Source organism: Miniopterus natalensis, chromosome 3 (assembly GCF_054644295.1).
Source record: "Miniopterus natalensis isolate mMinNat1 chromosome 3, mMinNat1.hap1, whole genome shotgun sequence".
In the NCBI taxonomy this organism is placed as follows: domain Eukaryota; kingdom Metazoa; phylum Chordata; class Mammalia; order Chiroptera; family Miniopteridae; genus Miniopterus; species Miniopterus natalensis.
Window position 1 is genome coordinate 89,310,802 of NC_142083.1, and position 22,854 is coordinate 89,333,655.

The 22,854-nt window shown below is 45.2% G+C and overlaps 1 protein-coding gene across 1 annotated transcript in view; it reads right to left on the bottom strand.

Moving 5' to 3' along the window:
* The window catches only part of LOC107526816 (RNA binding fox-1 homolog 1), a 180,058-nt gene that overhangs the window by 145,174 nt on the left and 12,030 nt on the right, over positions 1-22,854 (bottom strand). Inside the window, exon 2 of the mRNA XM_087815209.1 lies at positions 22,084-22,326. Within this exon, the coding sequence (XP_087671335.1) occupies positions 22,084-22,326 (243 nt within the window). The remainder of the gene's footprint in view (positions 1-22,083; positions 22,327-22,854) is intronic.

The following is a 22,854-nucleotide window of genomic DNA, read 5'->3' on the forward strand; positions in this document are numbered from 1 at the left end:
ATCCTTCTTACGAGGACAAGAGTCATTGGACTTAGGGTGCACCTTAATCTGGTATGACCTCATTTAACTTAACTAAATATATCTGCAAAGACTCTATTTCCCAACACAGTCATATTCTGAAGTCTCGGGTAGACATGACCTTTGGACAAGGCACTGTTCAACTATCATGCTGAGCAAATTAAGCAACACAGCCAACAGGTGCTTGGACACATGTTGGTCTTACTCCAATACTCACTTCCCCTCAGTCATACTCCCCTCAGGCAGTCGTTATCAATAAACTTTACCCCCGAAGGACAGAGGTAAGACATGGAATGTAGCAACTCGAAGCCCAGCCTTCGGAGGTAGCTCTGGGTCCAGCTCAGGTGTTCCTGGGCTCATTTTCTACTCTGTAGACTGAGGGGACTGTCTCCCACTTCACGGAGTCATCGAGAAGACAAGTGGAAAGGAAGAATTTAGGACACAGAGATAACTGCCCAGCAAGTGTCAGGAGCGCCATCCATTACGGTTGTTTAAAAGTCCTCCAGAAACGGTCTCAATGTCAATGTGCAGATGGCCTATGAGCCTGTGTTACTGTGGGCACAGAGACTGGGCAGTCCCTCTGAGGTTCAGTTGTCTCATCTGAGAAAGGGAAAAACAGCTTTGCCCAGGGGTTCTTGAGATCAGGGGCTGCACGGGACAGTGTCTTGCATCTGATGGGTCCCTGGCCATGGCAGCTGCTGGCACCACTATTATCATTATCAGGAGCCAGCCTGAAAAAACTCTCATATTTTACATCAGATCCCAAATGTCTCCTAGAGTTTGCCACTCTTCAGCAAGTGAGCAGTGATAGTGTTCAAAACCCTGGCTCTAAAGCTTTGTGTGAAGATCTGTGTCCTGTTGGCTGCATAAGACTCACTGAGGGAAAGTGTTAAAACTCAGTTCCCACTGGCCTCCTAAACTACGCTCCAAAGTGCAAATCGAGTAGCTCAGGGGCTGTGCCCCTTAAACACCACCCCCAGGTGATCAGGGCTTGGCTCATGCAGGAGCAGTAGAACGGAGGTGCAGCAGTGCTCTGCTTGACCTACCTGCCCTTGTCCCCTTCACCGAGGAAGGACATTGCCCGCATGACTGTTCTGAACCTGGGACAGAGTCACCGAGCCTCAGGTGTCAGTACCTATAGGAGTAAGGTCACTTGAATTCCTTGCTGCTTTTTTAAAGAAGACAAAAATGATGGTGTTAGCCTAGCCACCTTTGCCCCTTCCTTCCCCCTTTAAATGCCTTCTCTTTCTCTCTCTCTCTCCTTTTATTTTGTCCCTTATTGCCATTCTACCCTCTCTGTGTCTGCAACTATTTGGACACTGCCCTACAGTGGAGAGCTACGAGGGTCACATGTCTGGTTCTGCCTTCAGGCCTAAGTGACATGCTCCCAGTCTGTCTTTGTCATGGGTCCCTGTATGAGGAAAGGGAGTCTTAAGTCTCCCCTTTAGCCAATCTTCCCAGGGTATTTCTCTCTGTGATGGGTACCCCGTGGGGTGGAGGGAGGTGAAAAAGTGGTTTCCGAATATTCCGGGTTCCAGCCTTTGTGACATTTAAAACCATCAAAATCTCATCTGCCATTTCTAACAGGAAACTGCTGCTCCAGGTGGTTCATGGGCATCCCTGAGAAGGTTCCCGAGGCCCACACTCTTCTCCAGCTCAGGTCCTGAGAGACAGGAGACCTGGCCAAGTCCTGTTCTCTGACCTCAAGCAGCTGCACCACCCCTTAGGGACCTGGCTATGCTGGGAGTTGGGGAATCCACTCACTCTAGACATCTTTGCAAGCACCTAAAGCACCTAAATCACTCATCTTATTCCACCTAATCCTCATGGAAACCAGCAAGATCATTTGCTGGATAAAGAAACTAAGACTCAGAGAACATGCCGGGCTCCGGGGCCACGTGGATAGTGAGAAGGAGAGAGCAGCCACTTGGCCTGCAGGGTCCATGTTCTTTTCATTCCAATGGGCCAACCCTGTGAGCATCCCAGAAAATGAATCACTAATCCTTTACATCAGAAATCAATTAAAGGGTAAACCTAAAACTTTAATCAATAGAATAGTGTCTGAGACACTGGAGGTGGAATGAACAGGATTTTTATAACAAATTGAGAAGCATTTCCTGTGCCCTATGTGAGAGTGGCCATTCAATTTTAAGTAAGATATGAGTCAGGAAAACAAATTAAGAAACACACTGGCTGAAAAACAAACACTTGTGTTATCATTTGGTAGGATGACTTGATAGCAGGAGGTAGGAACCTTCTATGAGTCGGGCTCCTTCTGGAGCTAAACGGGAGGGAGAGATGTGGCCATAGCTGGGCCCGGGCCTTTAATTTGAATTTGCAGCCAGTAAGGGGTAAAGGCTCCCTTTTAGACCTGTCAGCGATAAACTCTTCTTTCTGAGGGAATTGACCTCCTGCAATTTTGCTGAATCGTTTATTTTTGAACTTCGGTTACAGTTCTTTGTACTTGTCCTTAACCATGGATTCTGGGTAATTAAGTGAATTATCTTTCTGCTCAGGGTGTGCGCAGCAGCGGGAGGTGGAGAGGGGCTTTCATGAGCTGCTGGAGCCGTGGATTTCCAGGTGGGGGACTTCTCCTGCATGGAAACTCCTGGGCCTGGGGCAAGGTAGGTTCTAATGTGCCTATTAGCAGACCCCCGAGAGATGTAGTTGGGCAAATCATGGAACTAACCAGAGTCTGCAAAGTGAAGGTCCCTCAGAGACACAGTGGAGGGAGAACACAGAGGGGCTTCGGGGGTAGCAATGCTGGGTATGAATCTGGCCTTGGAGACATGAGGAGCCTGTGGTTTGGGGCAAGTTTTAAAGCTTCTCTGAGCCTCGGTTTTTTGATCTGCCAAAATGGAAATATTTGTACCTGGCCTAACGCAGATGCTGGGAAAGCTCTGGGAGATCCCTCTGTAGAGTTTCTTAGAGGTATTGTTAATATGCCTTATTACACTTTCAAGAAGACACAGGTACAGGCATTAATAGCCAGCCGGAAGATGTCCTGGCTGTTATGCGCGGGTTATAAAAGACTTCATGTCCATAGCAACCACCAAAGGGACAGCAGAGACAAAAGTGACCAACGGCTATTGTATGTATCCCATATGCTTAGCAATGATTAAGAACTTTGTGAACTTCAGCTTGTTCCATCTTCACAGTACCCTCTTAATACCTTAATTATCCTAATTTTATAGTTTATGATAAACAACAGGAGTCCACTCTCTTGGTCACATCACCCACGCAGTACCATGTTGCATTATCTTAAGTACCTTGAGCTATGAAAAATTACTACAGGCAGAGACCAAGGGGTTCCATGCGAAGGTGACAGTGAGGTCTAGAGAAAACCAAAAGGCACAACTAATGAAGGTTGAAAGGCAAGAAGAAACCTCTAAATTGGCAAAACCAGCCTTTGAAAGCAGGAGACGGAGGTTAGAAGAATCCCACCATCAATTAGGCAGCTGCCTCCCCAAGCTTTGGCCATAATAAGAAATCTAATAGTAGTAATATTAAAGGCATCCATGGTGCTAACAGAAGTAATAGGAGCTACAATTTATGGGGCACCTGCCATGCTTCAGGGCTTAAGGAGATTAAATAGTTTTCCCCAAGTCATGCACTGAGTAAGTAGCAGTGTTGGGATTTGAACCAAGAATGCTTAGCGCCAAAGGGCTGCCTTTTCTACAGAGGAGAAATAAGCCAGTCTGGGGAAGAAGTTAGCATCCTGTCTCTTCTCAACTATTTATATATTACAGCCTTACAATTCTAGGAGAGTCCTGTCCCACCTTTCATCCCCCAGTCCCCATGTAAAGCTGTGCTGGGGAGGGCAGAAGCAGCAAGCTGGGCACCACCTAGTTCACCAGGCAATAAGCTACTATGCCTGGACCTCTGTGGCTGAGCACAGTCCCTGTGTCCTCTGTGTCCCTTTACCCTGAAAACCAGCGGCTGGTCACACCATCTCATAAGTGACTATAAGTGGTCAGGTGTGGTGTTTGTATATCCTAGTTGGAAATACATAAGAAAAATAAAATAATTTCCATTTATAGAACATCTACTGAGGTCAGCAGATTTACATACATTGCCTCTTGCCTCAGATCACACAGCTAAAAAGCAATGGGCACAGGATTTCACCTGGGCTTCTCAGATGTCAAAAGCTCTTTATACTCTGTCTTACTGCCACCTCCAGGAAGAGACTCCTACTTGGGGAAAGGCTGCACTGGGAATGAAGAGTGGTGGAACATGTGGCTTTGCCCATTCTTTTCCCTCTTCCTGGAATGCTGTTCCCATCGCACTCCCATGCTTTATTCTCTCCTGTCCTTCAGAGCACAGCTTACCCATCACATCCTCACAGAAGGCTTCCATGCCCTCATGTCCCTCTATTATTATTCTCTTTCTGAACCTAGTATGTGTTTATTTCCAAAGACATCAAGGTGGACGAAAGATGGCTACACATTCTTTGCCACTCCTCTTGCTCGTAGATGAAGTCTCTTTTCCTCTCTTTGAATCTGTGCTGACTTTAGCCAACAGAATGGGGCAGAAATGACACAGTGCTAATGTCAAGGCTGAGCTTTAAGGGATATGCAGTTTCCACTTTGACTCCTTGGGCCTCTCCCTTTTGAAATCCAGCCATCATGTCAGTGTGCATATGCTGTGAGGATGCCTGTATGAGCAGTCTGATTTACCAGAGACCACCATGCTGTGAGGAAGCCCAAGCTAGTCAAGCAAAGAGAAAGAAAGGTCATGTAGATAACCACCGAAGACCAGACATCTGAGAGAAACCTTGGAACTTACTGCTCAGCCCAACCATCAGTAGAACACGGCCGAGTGGAGGAACCCAGCTGATCTACCCACATTCTTGAAGCACAGAATCGTGAGCAGTTAAAATGGTGGTTAAGTCCCTGTGTTGGGGGATAACTTGTTAGGCATCAGTGCGTAACTAAAGCAAACATTACAATTTTTCATTATTTACTTATGTCGTTTATTTATTACATCTGTCTCTCCTACAAGAACACAGTCACATCGAGGGCAGAAACCGTGCCTGGTTTCACCTGTTCCTCAACCCCCATTGCCCGTTATATAATAAACACTCAACAAATCATCGTGAATGAGTGTTTTACCGTCACACTCATAACAACAACAGTGTAAGTGGTAATAGCAGGAACAATAGAGCAGGGGTGTTGCAGTAGTAATAATAATGATAATGAAAGGAATAGTAACGTAGGAGCAGTGACTGCTACCAAGCTGAGCTAACGGGTAGGCATGACACATCTCAGAATGAGCACTTTCAAGGTTATTGTTATCAATATTGCCACCACAGCCACTCCCACCAATGTATTATCATAACATGCAAGATGCTGTGATAAAGCCTTCTCTATACAGCATCTCTAATCTTCACCCACAATAAGCCTGAAATATAGTGAAGGTAGTGCTATCTTTGGAAACGTAAGTGACTTGACTGTCATCCAAGTCACTTGAGAAGTGTCTAGGTGTGATCCAAAGACTCGAGAAGTGTCTAGGTAAGTTTGGGAAAGCTGTATCCTCATTGGTTGATCCTGGTTTCAGAGGGGCTGAAAGGTAGAAAGTCTTAAATAACAAACCTTATTGACGGGAGTAGGCTAAATGGAAGTAAGCCATCCAACTGAAACCACAGGCAGGGATAGCTTTCCTCAGCAGAATCTCACTGTCAGATCCACTTGTCCCCTATTAGGAGGTGGCCCCCTCTACATTACTCATGAGTCCCCTTGCCTCCTGATCTCAAGGTCTAAGCTAGTGCTGATGATCAGCGGGTGCCTCCACTGATTTCTCACTGTTCCTGGGCACAGACCATATCTGAGTCATCTCTGTTTCCCAGCAAAGATCTGGCACACAGTAGGTGTTGATAAATGTTTTCTGAATTAAATGAAATTGGGATCAATGCCCAAAAGGCAGATTCTCTCGTTTCCATTGTTTAAAAATATCATGTATTTCCACTCATGCATTATGTATCACAGAAATTAATTTATCCAAAACTGTTTTCCAATGCACAGTTTCCAAAGGCTCTAGTCTGCATCCAACTGGAAATCTGCACTAGGGGGTGGGGGAGGAAGAGATGGCTAGTCTCTGGCTTTCTCTGATCATCCCAAGCACTATTCTTGAGGTGGGTGAAAGGATGAGGGTCTGGGGGAAGTCATGTTAGAAGCGCAGCGTTTCCTTATTCCTACTTTTCTTGGCAAGGTCAAGATGGATGTATCTCATAGAACCAGGTTCATCTTTCCTTAGTCCCCCCACCCCAAACCCAATGGCTTCTCCATCCTTCCATAGGTGAGGGCTGTAAGAGAAATGGAATAGAGTTGTGGCTGTAAGAACAGGTTGTAGCTTCGGACATCACTTATGAGTGATGTGACCTTGGGAAATTCGCCAAGTCATGTCAACTCTCTAAGCCTCAATTTCCTCATCTGTAAAGACAGCGTCATTTCATCTATACTTGAAGGCCATGGTGAGTATTAAATTATAAGGGATTATAGCACCCCACACTGTAACAAAAGTTCACATGTGTACATGGTGCACATCACAAAGAGCCCTGGCAGATTATTTGGTCACTCGATAGTTACTCCAACTAGGCAGGACGTAGAGTATTATTGTGCCCATTTGAAAGATGGGAAAACCAAGGCTCAAAATGATGCCCAATCATAGCCCCCATTGAACTGAGTGCCAATTATATGCGAGGCATAGTCATAAGAGCTTTGCCTGAAATACTTTCTTTGTGCTCACGAAAGCCATGTAGGTGGACAATTATAGTATGAAAGTGGAAGCTCGGGGAGATTAAGTAATGTGTTTAACTTGTTAAAAGATAGCAAATAGATTTTGAACCAAGATAGTCTAATACCCTAATTGGTGATCTTACCCACTGCGCTGAATGACTTCCGTAAACAAATGCCCAAGCTGCAGTTAGAGCTGAGGACTTTTAGCTTTAATCCCCTCCTCCTCACATGACACTATAGATTGTGGCTCAATTATGGAAAACGGTGTTTCAGACCGAGCCTAAACCGTTATCAATTAACTCCAGTCTGGAGTTTTTAAAAGGCACAGGTTAAATGCGTCAGAAAATCAGATTCAAATATATTGTATCCCTTGATTCCTAAATGCCAAGTTCTTCATATACATCAATCCGTTTAAGAATCACAGCTACCATGTACTATATCATTCTGTCCATTTCAAAGGTAAAGAAACAGAAGCTTGCTTAAGGACACATCTAGGTGACGCACAAGCATCTCAAAGTTAACACACACACACCCAGGCAAACGCACACATTGAAATTTTGATCTCAACTGCTGCTCCCCCTTGGGAAGTGATCCTCATCTTCACCAACATTTAGTTTTGTAAGAGTTGGCATTACTCATGCCCAAACTTAGAGTAACCTGAACCCGGTCCTCTTTCTTACATCCTATAGCCAGCTCATCTAGTTCCTGTTGTCTTCTCTTGTCTGGACCATCACGATAGCTTACTAATGGCTCTTTCTGCCACTTCCCCCTACCTTATTATTGGGTTCTTCTAGTCCATTTTCCATACTATTGTCAGATCATTTCTAAAAGCAATATCTAACCATGATATTCTCTTGTTTACAATCCTCCAATATCCTCCCATTGTACAATGAATGAGTATGCAATCCTCGAAATGGCTTACAAGGCCCTACTGAATATTCTCTGCTCACTTCTCTATCCTTATCTTGGGCTATCTTCTCCCTGTACCCCCAACCTAGTCACACTGCTTTTCTTTCATCTGAATATGCCGTTTCTTCCTGCTCCAGGTGTGGTAGTAATTGGCCAAAGGTCACCTCTACAGAGAACAAAAAAACACAATACCCTGTTTTGTGTCATTGCCAATTTCCATGGTGTAAATACTCTCCCCGTGGCCATTTCGAGCTACGCTCATGACATCCCTGTCACATTGGGAAAAAATATGTACTTTTTCCTTCCCTTGCTTTTACATTTTCCACAGATGTAATTATTTAATTATGCAAGCGATTTTTGTTCTTTGTTTATATTTATGTTTTGTACTAGACTGTAATTTCCTTGAAGAACAGATGTCTGCCATTCATTCTTAAATCTCCAAGGCTTAGCACTATGTCTCCCAAATAGTAGGAACTCAAGAAATATTCATGAATAAATAAACGACACACAATTGTTGAGTATCTACCTTGTGCCTGGCACTGTGCTTGACACAAAGAATGAAAAAGATACCCCGCCGGTGTGGCTCAGTGATTGAGTGTTGACTTATGAACCAGGAGGTGACAGTTAGATTTCCAGTCAGGGCACATGCCCGGGTTGTGGGCTGGATCCCCAGTAGGGGGCGAGCAAGAGGCAGCTGATCAATGACTCATCATTGATGTTTTTCTCTTTCTCTGCTCCCTCCCTCTCTCTGAAATCAATAAAACATACTTTAAAAAGAAAAAAAGAAAGAAGGAAAGGACAAACAATGTAGTCCTTGAGAAATTTATACCTATATTGCAAAAATAAAGTTTAAAATTATGTTGTATGTGTATTTAATAGGTTAATGTATATTGTGACATATTCTAAGAACTCACAGATAATTTTCTAGATGCTAAAGGGGGGAATTTTCAATGCACATACAGCATGCAGAAGGAGTCCCAGCTCTGGCGTTGAGATGGTGTCGTGAAAGGGTTTATAAATGAATAGAGGCTGGAAATTCGGGTAAAGATTTGATAGAATCTCCGGCAAAGGCAATTACAAACACTTCAGAATGTAATTCCAGCACGGAAGGCCTCCCTGCTATCTACCCAGCTTCCCTGACGCAGTCTAACCCAGTTCATTTTTAAAGTATGCTGAGGTCTCAGAAACCACTTGCATTTCTGAGCTGTAACATCATGGCTTGGCCACATCCCCACTGTGAATAAAAATGATTTGGGCCAATTGCTTACCTCTATGAAAACCTAAGTGCCTGCGAAGCTATACTCCAGGCTCCCAGCCACTGAAAGGGCCTGCGAGCCCAGCAGCCCTGAGCTGGCCCAGGGAAGTGATGGGAATTTCAATTTCACAAGGGCTGTTTGTAAAGTAATCCAGTACATTATGGTGTATGCATTATTATTGTATTATATTGAGTAATATCACATTTAAGGAGATTTCATAGCATCATAGCCATGCACAAGGGAATATAAAAGTGGTTAATAAAACAGAGAAGTACAATTTCCCTTCAGTGCTGGTTATGCTCCTATTATACTCAGAATAGTAATCAGAGGTCCACTTAGCTTGACTTGGGAAATAACGGATCTGTAATTACCTCGTGTCTGCAGTGTCATTATCAAGGGCTCAGCCCCAATGTCAGGCCACTGTGAATCCTCAGAAAGTCTGGAGCATGCAATATCCAAGCTGCAGAAGGACCATCACAGGGCTTCCTAAAGCCACACACACACAGGGAAAGTCGGGGCGCCTGTGTAGCCCAGCCAGGGCTCTGCGCCAGAACCAGCTGCCAGGCTTCCCTCTGCGGTGGGTCCTCTCCCACCCTATGGATCCTTATTTTGAAAAGGAAACCTGAGTTACCCCACCCATTGCCCCTAAATTCTCCCTCTGCTGAGCTTGCTCAGCTATTTAAAAAAATTATCTGCAGATTTGTTAAGAGCAATGGAAGATGCTTAAATGACTGAACGTCTTCTTGGATTTAATTGTTCTAGCTGTAGGAGAAGTGATTCTGGGACTTACTACCTTCTACATGTCAGCTCCAGAGCTGAGCATCAGTTGCCTACTTTAGTCAAGGGTTGGTTTCATTGTCTGTGCCTTTATCTGTGCCTATGTGTATAAATTGCTGCCATGGTGTGTTTCAGTTCCATGCTCATCACTTTATGGTGGTGCAACCTAGAGCAATTTGCATAACCTCTCTGAGTCTCTGTTTTCCTAATCTGTGAAATGGGGTTGATACCACCTGCCATCAGGGTTAGAATTAATGAACTTAAAGCCTGAATACATTGCCTAACACTATTATTACTTAATCTATTAGTAATAGCAATTGTTATATTCAGAAGAATAGAATATTTGCTAATTCTGCTTTGATTTAAATGAAAGCCAATAGTGATATAGGTTTCAGCTCCAAAGAAGGTTTTTTGGGAAAACATGGACAGTTTGTGTGTGTATATGTGCATGTGTGTTTGGATGTATATTTGGAGGTGGAAGGGATGCTATATCGCTGATATAACAACTCTGGTATTCACTATATTCTGGTGTTATACATTTATTTTCTTGCCAGAGTCCCAAAGGGAATTCCAATTTGATAGAGAGGAAAATAAGAAGAAATGTAATTCATTGGTAAGGGGAGAAATTGCATATATTTTATTAAAAAATAATCCAGAAGACCCAGATGACCTGGTCAAACTCAAATACCTATGGAGGTCAGTCCATGCAGATGGGGGTAAGCTTGGAGAAACACTATAGGGAGCTGTGGGGACTATGACAAACAGTCTTGGGGAGAGCCCGTTCTCAATATTAACACATTATTGCCATGCTTTGTTAAACTTTTCCATTTTTTAATCAAGCCAGATTTTATTGTGAAATCTCCCATTTAAAAATGCAGGCAGTTCATTCCATTTTGTGAGCTCAACAAAATAGGCCGGAGGTCTAAATAAAGCCGGCAGGCTGACAGGATGTAAACTTTGTCCTAGGTCACTGGTGGGCAAGCTTTTTCTATCGAGGGCCCAATAGTAAGCAGTTTCAGTGTGGTGGGCCATATATCTCTGTTTCAATTACCCAACTCTGACAAAGCAAAAGCAGCACAGATAATACATGAATGGATGGGTGCGGGTGTATTCCAATGAAGCCTCATTGACAGTAACAGGCGGTGGGCCAGAATTGACCCATTGGTCATAGTGTGCCGACCCTTGGCCTAGCCAGATACTAAAGGGAGGGCTAGTGAGGGGTCTGGGTGCCATGGACAGCTGGACCAGGCCTAAGACAGACAAGGTTCTGGAGCTCAGGACTGCTCTAACTCTTCTTTCCAACTTTTGACCTGGTCCCCTCCAGCCTTTACTGCCAACAGCATCCGTGACTCAAAACAGGAGCAGGTCCCCAAATCCTACTAACATCTCTTACCTCCCTCTTGTCTCCAAACTGCCATCTCCTGGAGTCAAGGAGACTCTCTGGGGCTCATCCCCCCCAAGCCTGTCCCACCCCATCATCTCTTTCTCTTTTGTGAAGACACCAGACGAGTGTCACCCACAGACACTGCCTGGAACCCCAGGCAACTCCTCTCATAATTGCTAACCTGACTCCCACTTGCAAGCCAATTAGAGGGAAAGGGGGGGCGGGACCCACCTCCTGTCACTGCCATTACCACCACTTTTCTTAGTAAAAAATGGTAGTTAATTTCTCCCCCGAAAAAAGGCCAGGGAACAATCTCTTTAAATTACAGTGTTACAGCATGAAGCAAAGATGCAGAAGTCAAATACAATTTGGGTTATAATTAGCGATTTCCTTGTAGCAGGTTTCTCTGGGAGATCCGGGCTTCCTCTAGCCAGCTTGCCAAGTAGTTCGAAGGCCCCTTTCACTCCATGGCCCATCGGATGCCCCTGTGGGAGGGGGTGTGTGTGTGTGTGTGTGTGCGTGTGTGAACCAAGGCAGCTCCAAACTAAACAGAATTATGGGGACAAAGATTGTTAAGACACTTGTCCGCCACGACATTGTCATGATTAAAATAGCAGGCAATGTCATTTAGGTTAAAATAAACTGCTTCTAATGGGAAGTCATACAATGGGAGTTTAGAAATCCACCAGACTTCTGCTGATTAATTAACTAACTAACTAACTAATTAATTAATTAATTGTCAGACTGTTAAATCATAGTCTTGATGTAGAGCTAGGTCTGAGCCACTGCACTAGTTCCCAGAGGGGCAAAAGTTCGAAGGCTGAGTTTTTTCCCCCCAGGAGAGTAACAGACCCTTGCCAGACAGGTGAGCCTGATAGGTGAGCTCCCTCTATTAATTGTGTGGCCTTGGAGCAAGTCACCTGATGTCTGTGCTTCTGTTTCCTCATCTGTAACTTTGGCATCATCACCTCGGTCCCTTGACGCGCTATGGAATGTGAACAACCTGTGGGCACTGTGCGTGGCTGGAGGAGAGAGGAAGGGTGTGGACCCTGGGTCCGAATGTCTGCCTTTGGATACCAGCTCTGCCTTTCTCAGCTTTGGGACATGACCTTGGACAAGCTCCTTGATTTCTTTGTGCTCTGGTTCTTGTACCCAGGTAACAAGGGATTAATTATGGCACCCACCTCCTGTGGATGCTATGAGATTCACTCAGATCATGCACAGGAAGCTTCTAGCGTCACTGCATTGGGTATTTAGTCTGTGCTCACTAACTACTAGTTATTGTTATCTATGTATTATTTATTAGTACATATAGTTGCCTCTTATTTCTTCTTTTCAGTCCAAGAAATTTCTGTTTTTCTGCATCTACCAACCAGGATGCACATTTACATTCCCCCCCTTTTATAAGACCAGGGCAGCCCAAACTCTTTGAATTGTCTCATTTGCAACTAAATCTATGATTTCTTTTTTGAAGAAGGAAAAGTGCCTTGTCGCTTCCACAACAAGTCTGCAATACTTAAGCCTTCAGATTACCTTGGTCCTGAGAGCCTGGTTTGTTTTGAACCATACAGTCTGCAAACCTTGGTTTATTAGAGCATGAACGAACTGGCCATGGAGCTTTGTCCCATGGATGTGGAGGTCAAATAAAAGTCAGGTCCTGAAGCCTGGGTACATTCTGTTCCCGATGCCAGAGGGATGGTTTATTGTCTGGGTTATAGTGACCTTCTCACCAAAGCCCAGGAGCTGGAGAGACCATGAGAGTCTCAGTGTGATCCCCACGCTGCTGGCTCACTTGTCAGGCTCACCTACCTCACAAGGGTTTATTACTCTATGGGGGTCAGAACCCAGCCCTCAAGCTCCTGCCTCTCTGGAGCTCGAGCATCGACTCGGACCTAGCTCTACATCGAGGCGATGCCTTAACAACCTCATAGCCTCCATGCTCTTCGGAGATTCACTGGTGGAAGCCCAGATACTAGTGACAGTGTTTTGACCCAGAAGCAACTGGCATCGAAGCCGGCTGGAATACATAACACTATTGAATGAGCATAGCTCATCGACACAACCACCAGGATCAGCGGGAGAGAACCAGATAAAATAAAGGCTCTTTTTAGAACTCTGGAAGCCTTTGTGATTGGCAGGCCCACTAGTGGCTGAAACCTCTGGCTAGGAACCAAAATAGAATGTCAAAGAGCAGTGGAGCCTCAACTCACAGGGCCCGACTCGCTCCTAGAGGCAGGGTCATGAGCTCTATTTCAATGCGGCAGTAACCCTGAGTAACTGAATTTTGAGCACTACTGCAGAATCCAGGAGACAGAGAGATTAAAAAGGGTGGTCAAAGACAGAAGAATACACGGGGAGGGGCCTGCTCAATAGAAATTTTCTTTTAGGACCTTCCCGTTCTGGTTTCTGCTGTGATAGTCACTGTGTGACGCAGGTAGGTCACTTTCCTTCTCTGAGCCCCAGCACTGTTCACACATGAAGCAGGTAGACAAGATGGTCCTTTCAAGCTCTAACTCTACGAATCTCTGCACTGTCACACTAAGGCATCAAAGGTGTCATTTTTAGAAATATGAAATATAACTTCCTCGGAGGGTTAAAGTTTCCAATTTCAACTCTTATTAAAAAAATAAATTAAGGTTTCAAGATTAAGTTAGGGGTTATAAACTCAGAACCTGTGCACTCTAATATAGCTGCGGTTGGATGAACTGATTGGGGCACCCCCTTTGGACAGACCAGGTGTCATCTAGACTACCATGGGGTCCCCACCAAAATGTCACATAGCATCATGCCTATGGTGTTATTATTCCCAAATTAATGGGGAAAATTAATGATTTCATTTACCTATGTCTCCATCATAAGCCAGTCTCTTTCAAATATGTATGTTACTCACCTGGGCCTGAAAGTATTTGAGTTTCAGCCCTTAACTTATGTGATCTTACATCTGTGCAAAATCGCCAAGTTGGCCTAACTAAACTCTGGTTCCCTCCAGCTCTAACACTCAAAGTCTGGCTGAACTATCCATGAACCCTCAGTCAACAGAGCACAGCCAATGCCTTTCTGCAGCCTAGAACCCAAATAGAGCACAGAATTCATAGGAATTCACGATAAATTTGCATGATGTAGGGTCACAAATTAAGAGCAGGTGCTGATAGTTGGCTACTGAATGATTAAAATACTGACCACAGAGCAGATGAATGCCTGCTTCTAAATTCATTTACAAACAAACAAACAAAAGCAGCAAAAGTACCGAAAGGGACTATGAGGTATGCAAAGGCAGTGAGGTTGTTCAAACACTTAGACCAGTTATTTCAATAGCTCATGAAGTCCCAGTTCATCTTCAAATTGTTCAATCATTTCTTCTGACACCCAAATTACGCTGTGTGCTAATACTTGCTCACACAGACTATCATCTTGATCAAGGATAGACACTGCTTAGTCATACTGAGAGGGTAAAATTGATGACATTGAGCACAGGTCTGGAAAAGCACAAAACCCAGAAGAGAAAATCAAGACGAAACTTTTCAGATGGCTTCCAGACTTGCAATTGAAATATGACAATTATAAGGAAACACTAACTCGGACTCAGAAAGTGTCAGATCATAACTCAGAAGCAAGATATCTTCGGGCCTTAGGAACAGAACTTCAGTCATATATCCCTCTAATAAATCTTGCCCTTGTTTGTCCATGACCTAGACTGAGGTTAATCCATCAGCTGTACTCAGGCATGACTGACTGAAAGTGACTTGTATGAAAATCATTAAGTAAAAGAATTACTTTTAAAATAAATGTGGAATTTGAGCCTTCATTTGATTCCTAAGACTTGAAATTCCACAATTTTTATGAGGGATTTATTCTCCTGCAAAAAAAAATTAGAATGAAGAATTCAGGACAGAGGAGAACACTGATTCCCCATTGTGAAGGGTGTCATTATCTCTTAATTACAATGGTTCACACAGTAGAGTGTTTACTCTGTGCCTATCGCTGCAGCAAGGCCTTCACTGTCATTACCACTAGGACGCCATCACTACTCTGTCTCACATGTCCCAAGCAAGACAGTGAAGTTACATCCCATGCCATTGGTCCCATGCTGGGTCAGAACTAAAGTAGAAACTCTAAGCTCCTTACATGGATTCTTCACTGCTTCCAATAACACCTCGGGTGTTTATCTAGTACCATTTTCTCCAACCCATCGTGAGGCCTCAATTCTACCAAAATTCAAGGCTGTCACCCAGCCCCAGACCCAGAGACATGGGTCTGTGATGTCCATGGCGATGCCTACTCCTCTCAGAATCATCCTAAGTTTGGCTCAATCATGCCTTTGGCCCAGGAGGATGGGGCATTCTGGTGGACAGGGGCTTTTGAACAGTAAAAGGCCCCTAATATTGGGTAATGAAGGCCTTTTTTATCCTAAAAGCCATGGGCCATTTATTCCCAAGCGTATATAGGTGTCAGAAGCATAATACTCAGCCCCATTAGGGAACAAGAGGCAGTACTGAGGCCTTAAAGTAAATGTGAACCTTAGGAAAACAGAACCAGTGTTGACAAAACAGCTCAGCCACACTGCCATCTGAAAAGACAATTCTGAAGCCACCGAAACATGTGATTAGAATTTGCTCAAGGCACTCTAAGCCCGAGATACTGTGCACGCTTGGGTCCGCGAGGGCCTTTCCTGGGGGAAATGAGTAACTCCCAGCAAAGTGGCCCTTTCCCCAGCAGCAGCTTGCCCAGAGAAGACGCAGGGGTGCGCCCGGGCACGCCTAGGGGATGCCCTCTGGGCTTCGAGCCAAGGCTTCTGGTCTTGAGCCTGACACACCTGGTTTTGAGCTCCAGCTCCTACCTGTCAGCTACAGTGACCTTCAGAAGTTTCTCACCTCAGGTTCCTCAACTATAACCTGGGGCTGAGAGTGCCTCATATGTATATACTTATTTTTTGGCGATGGAGAGTCAAGATTACTTGCGATTGTGTATGTAAAGTGCTTAGAACATAGTTTGATGCTACTGAGCAAAAACTTTTATTTTTGAGATAATTATTCCCTGATTCCTGTTTTGATACAGCTACTTACACTACTTTTAGACATGGTGGCCCTCAGTGATTTTTCCAAGCTCTTAAAGTAAGCACATGTGGCCACAACCCTCCACCAGGGAGCAGCACCCTTTGGGGTTTTATCATTCGTCTCTGATGGCTGTGTAGGACAGAGGAAGGCTGCTTGGAGAAGGGCAGAAGCAGAGGGAGGTAAGGAACACAGGATACTATCAGAAGGTCAAGGGACCAGCCCAAGATCCTTCCACTTATAAACGGTAGAGCAGGGGCACAGAGATGGTAAGATTCCTGTCCTGTTTTATGGTGGAGTGATGTTCCAGGGTGTTATGCTGAGTGAAATAAGTCAGGCAGAGAAAGACAAATACTATATGATTTCACTTGTATGTGGAATCTAAAGAATAAAATAAATGAACAAACAAAATTGAAACAAGCTCATAGATACAGAGAACAGACTGATGGTTACCAGAGGGGAGGGGGTTGGGAGGCTGGGTTAAAAAGGTCAAGAGATAAATAAGTGCAAATCAGCAGTGACAAAATAGTCATGGGAAATATAGTTGATAATATTGTAATAACTATGAATAGTGCCAGCTGGGTACTGGAAATATCAGAGGGGACACTTTATAAAGTATATGATTGTCTAACCACTGTGCTGTACACCTGAAACTAATACAAAATAACAGTGAATGTAAACTATAATTTAAAAAAAATTAAAAACAAAAATAAATTTAAAAATATAAGGTGGAGCAGAGGGTCAAACTCTGAGAAATTTAGAGCCTGGGTTCTTAACTGACCTGCTTCTCTAAACCAGGGGGGCAGGGCTGGAAAAACCAGCCCGGGGAGAGTTCTAGATCGCTTGCCCTGGTCTCAGGCACTGGTCCTCTGAGCTGTGGGCCTGGGGGCCCTCTAGGGAACTCCCTGGAGATGGAAGAAAGAGTCTAGACTTTGACATCAGACAGATCTGGGTGAGGATCTCGACTCTGCCACGCCCAAGCTCACAACATCATTAGCCTTTGTCCCTCTATTTCCAGAGTATAAAATAAGGAGTACTCATATCATTTAAAAGGTTTGATGTGAAGATAAAATGAGGTGAGAGATAAGAGAGTGCCTAGGATGGTCTACAGAGCACAGCAGGCCTCAGTAAGTAGCAACACACCTTCCCTTTTCTCCTGACACCAGACAACTCTCAAATTACTCTGCGGGTAGCCATGCCCAAGCACAGCGGGTCCTCACCAGACACTGAATCTGTTGGTGCCAAGATCTTGGACTTCCTAGCCCTCAAACCATGAGAAATAAATGTGTTTTTTTAAGCCACCCAGTTTACAATATTTTTGTTATAGCAGCCTGAACTGACCAAGTCCCAGGCATATGCTTGCACTGGCATAAAACACTCTAGAGGAAAAATATGAGGGATTGGTAACTGTACTTTCCAGGGGGAGACTAAGAACTGGGGTCGTGGGCACTAGGAAATTTAATTTTCATTGTAGAGCCTGTTCTAATGTGTGACTTTTTTTTTTTTTTTAATATATCTCTATTGATTTCAGAGAGAGGAAGGGAGAGGGAGAGAGAGAGCTAGAAACATCAATGATGAGAGAGTCATTGATCGGCTGCAGGCCGCAACCCGGGCATGTGCCCTGACCGGGAATCGAACCCTGATCACCTGGATCCTAGGTAAGACGATTAACTGCTGAGCCACGCCCGGCTGGGCATAATGTGTGACTTTTTAACCACAAACCTGAATTACTGTACTAATAATAATGATGACGATGGCTCATTAACAAAAGAAATGCATTGAGAAGTTTTCCCCATGCCTTAGCTACATGATTGACTTGCAAAGCAGGGCCAGCGTGTAAGTGGTTAGGAACAGGAGGTTATCACCAAGCAAGGTCTTATCTTCTTAAAGGTATTAATGACATCTGGAGACACAGCACTCGGTGGAAGCAGCTCAGGGTTAAGAAGAGGTTGGTTCCTTAAGCAGATCTTCTTTCTGTCAATAGAGCCCAGAGCTCAGGGAACAAGCTCTGGGACCCACATTTTTTTCTCCCATCAGATCCCAGAGCTGGTGGGAGACTTTTAAACAGACTGCAGAAGTGTTAAAAATAGAAGTTAAGTTGCCATTGGAGATGCATGGAGAATTCGCCACTTGCAAATCTCTAATTATAATATGTCAAAAGTAAAATACCTTGTCAGGAGTAGTATCTAATATGATACAGGATTGGCTCTGTCAGCACAGTGATCCGTGATGTGTTTGGAGGCCCACATTAAATAGACATTCAGCAGAAAAATGTCCTGCGGGGACTCATCTCAGCCCTTGGAGAACGGAAAGGATGACCTGGTAAGTCTTTGCTGCTTGTACTTTCCTCAGCTCTGGCTGGGGGCTCTGGGTGCAGCCGATTCCCTTTCACAGAGTCTGTACTTTATGTTAAATCGTGTGCATATATTAGAAGTTCTTGGAGCCTGGCAGATGGATGGATCTTTTCTCTTTCCCAAAACTACTCAGTGTCTCAAAGAAATGATGGCTTCCACAGTGCTCTCAGATCGGCATTAAGCTCCTTGCCTATATGTCAGAGGACAGTTAGAGTTATTCCAGGTACAACGCTAACCTATAGGGGACGATTTGGGTGTGCTAACCCAGGGGCCTGTATCCAGGGTTGGGAGAACCATGGGTCTGACCCACTTTGGGGTTAAATTCCTTCCTGGGAAAGGGGGAGCTTGGAGGGAGGAGAGGTGCACTCGGAAAGTGTGTGGGGATGCAGAGACAACTTGAAGCAAGCTTTCCATCACCCACGTTCTGCACAGCCAGGCCAGGAAAGCACAACGCAGAAGTAGGCCACGGGCTGCAGAAGCACCTTCCTTCTTGGCCAAGGACAGAAACACGTGCATGTAACGGTTTGCAGGAGAGAAAACAAGATCCTTCAGGATCAGCCACAAAGCCACCTGCTTCAGCCGATAGTGGTTCTTTCCCCTTTAACTTCCTATAAGAGCATGTACCACCCAAACACGGCTAAAGACGGAGTCACCGGCTAAGCAGCCCCACTGCAAAGCCACACACTCCAAGCTCGGAGAGGTGCTCCTTGCCATTCAGATGCCCTTGGGCATCGCCCGAGCCAGATTCCTGGGTTGTCTGCCCAGTTTCAGAAGTTATTCTATCGTTTCCATGCTCTAGAACTTGTCACATTGCGATAATTAACAGAACACATGTCCCATTATCTCTAGTGGCCCAGACGCTCTCGAAGGGAGGAGAGCATGTGTGCCCACCAGTTCATCTCACTGCAGCGCCTGGGGCACTGCGCACAGCCAACCTGCTCTTTAAATTTAATTGTGTTGATCTCCAAAGAGTTCTTTTTGCAAGAGGAGGATGTTGAGCATGTCAGCTCCCCAGTTGGATTAAAATTTCCTTTTAGGTGGGCATAATTAACCTTATTTTTAAAAATATGTTTTTATTGATCTCAGAGAGAGGAAGGGAGAGGGAGAGAGAGAGAGAAACATCAATGACGACAGACAGTCATTGACCGGCTGCCTCCAGCCGCTGAGCCACATTGACCGGGCAACCCTTTCTTTTTAAACTCTCATTTTATAACTCTTCTGGCTTAAACTCTTTTCAGTGACTTCCCATTGCTCCTAACGGGGATCCCACCCCCTTATCGAACCTACCAGGCCTGTGGGATCTGACACCTGCTGATTGTTCCCATTTAGTCCTTTGACACTTTACCCCCAAAGCCCCTCCACATGCCCTAGATACACTGGCCTCTTTTTGGTTCTCTGAGTGAGTCAAGGTCAGGACTATTGACCTTGCTGTTCTTCCTGCCTGCAAAGCTTTGTCTTCTCACCTTAAATATCATCTCCTTGAAGAAAGCTTCCCAGACGGCTCATGTGCAGGAAGCACTTCTCTTTTTTATTCTTCCATTGCACCTGCCTTTTCCTTAAGAGCACGGATCATGATCTGTGTTTACACAGCTGTCTGACAGCCACATGCTCACTTCCTCTCACACTCAGTTACAAGAGGAAAAGGGCCGTTTCTGTTTGATTCAACCACATCACCTGGTGTGAGTCCAGGCCCCCGTGGAGGTTTAATAAATATTGGTGAGCAAATGAATGAATGTGTGACAGACTGACCGACTGAACGAATCTTCCAAAGCGGTGGTATGGTTGGCATATGTTGAGGCTTAATAAATAATGTCTGATTTAACCTTTCTTTTGTTCCTAAAGTAGCCCCCCGAAGCCCTACCACCTTGATTATCACAAAATAACCACCAAACAACTAAACAACAACTCCATCATGACCACCTGGTAGTCGACGCAGTACGAATACCCACAAAATCAGCAAACACATTTAACAAACTCACCCCAAGTTACAGCGGCAGCCAGACACAAGGAAGCAATAGGAGCACTGTTCACAAGAGCCAAAGGTGGAAACAACCCAAGCGCCTGCCGATGAGTGAATGGATAAACAGGTGGCTTATCCACACAATGGAACAGTATTCAGTCGTTAAAAGGAATGAAATGCTGATACACTTTACAATATGGATGAACCCTGAAAACAGTCTATTATTGGGAAGCGGACAGACACAAAAGATCATATATGTAGTTTCATTTCTACGAAAAATCCAGGAGAGCAAATCCATAGAGACAGAAAGCAGATGCGTGGTTGCCAGGGAGGGGGGAAGGCAGAATAGAGAGGTCTCCCTGAGAGGCACAGGGCTTCCTTTGGGTGAGGAAAACCCTGGGCTGGACAACAGGGATGGTTGCACTATGCTGTGAATGTACTTAATGCCACTGAATGGTATACATTAAAATAGTTAAAATGCTAGCGATTACGTTTTGTACAACAATAAAAAGGGGGATAGCAATAGAAAATTTAGAATGTGTATTATTTTTCAAATCTAACCCCCAGGTTAGGTACCAGGTATCAAAGTCAGTCATCGGTTGTTTTCAGTTACAAGAGAAATATATTATGCTTTCAAACAACAGACTTATTGGCCAATACTGGTCTTCCACAGGCCTAGGGGCAGGAGAAAGAGGCACAGTTGCCTTGCACTTACAACATGTTCTAGACTAGAGCCTGGGCGAGCCCAAGCTTCTGGAGGATTCTGCAGAACCAGGTTTCACAGATGCACACAGTCGTCTTCTGGTGTGCATGGCTATCTTAGGTCATTCACAAACAAGCAGTCTCATTTTGAAAATTATTTTTGTTTAGGATTACCTTCGATTCACAGTCAATAACATTCGTTTTCATTCACGATAGGGTTAAAATGTTTGCTTACATGTTTTTAACCCATTGAACCCGTCCCCCTGCAATACAATTGACTCTTTTGGGTGCATAGAGCCTTGTAATCACCACCGTCAAAGTACAGAAAGTTTCACTGCTCTGCAAAATTCTCTCCTGCCACCTCTTCGCAGTTCAGGCCTCCGCACCCCAGGGCCCAGCAACAAAATGGAAGAAGCAGGGACACAGACAAAACCAAGGATGAACCTCTCATGCATGAAGCTAAGTTCAGGAGGGCCGGTGCCGAAACCCAGGGTGGCCGCAAACGGGCACAAGATTTGTTTGGGGCGATGGAAATATTCCAGCATTAGGCAGTGGTGATGATTGCAAGACTCAAAATGCACAAAAATCTGAATTGCACAGCTAACATGGGTGTATTTTATGGTATTGTAAACGATATCTCCACAAAACCATTTTTAAAAGGTTACATCATGTATGATTCCGTTGAGACGACACAGTTACGGAAAAGACAAAAGTGTAGGAACAAAAAGCAGATGAAAGCGTCCCTTCATAAATAAATGAAGTTAACGAAAAACGTGTGCGTTTCAGTAATAGGAGAGGGTGCCTGTGGACGAGGTGAGCCTGGCGGAGATGGGACGACAAGGCCCCGTCTAGGGGCTGCCTTGCGGGCAGGCCGCTCGGCTGGGGCGCCCTGGCCGCCACCCCCAGAACCCCGGGGCCCCGCGCCGCGGCGCACTTACTGTGGCGGTGCCCGAGACGGTCTGCGCGCTGGTGTCCGCGGCGCTCTGCTCCGAGTGTGACTGCGCGGGAGGGTACAGGTTTAACGTGTGCTCGGGGACGGGGGTCTGGCCCGTGTACTCTGGCGCAGGGTGGGGGTGAGGGGCCGTGTATTCCGCGGGGATGCCGTTCTGGGGGGGAGCGAACTGGGCCGAAGCATAAGGCTGAGCCATTGTGTCAGGGGCAGCGGCTGCTTCCTGATTACCCTGAAAAAGCAGAGGTGGAGAGAAGACAACCGTGAGTGACGCGGGCAGAACCCTTCCCCAGGCCCAGGGACCGCGGCGACCCGGACACTGCGTGTTGGGTGCGAGCCCTGGGCCGAGAGCCCGAGACCCGAGCATCCCCGGTAATCTTCACGCGACGCTCGGAGGAAGCAAGAACCACCATTTATGTGACCCATTATACAGGTGCAAAAACCGAGGCTGCGAGAGGGGAAGTCACTTTCCCCAAGTGAGCCAGCCCCGCAGACACACTCCGGGAGGGGTCTGCGATCCACTGCGCAGGATTTGCCTGGCAGATCTTCCTTCTTTCATTCCCCATTTGGGCACATGTGAACGTGTAGTTGTCTCCAGTGACAGGAGAGTCTTGCTTTGATACTTAAAATGCCAAGAGAAATTAAATTGAACATGCGTGTTCTTGAGAGGAGAGACAGTTCATCTGAGCGTTTGAATTTAATCAAAGTTTTATGTGTCTTGGCTCACATAATGAGATGGGAGGGGGTCTTGTTAATGACC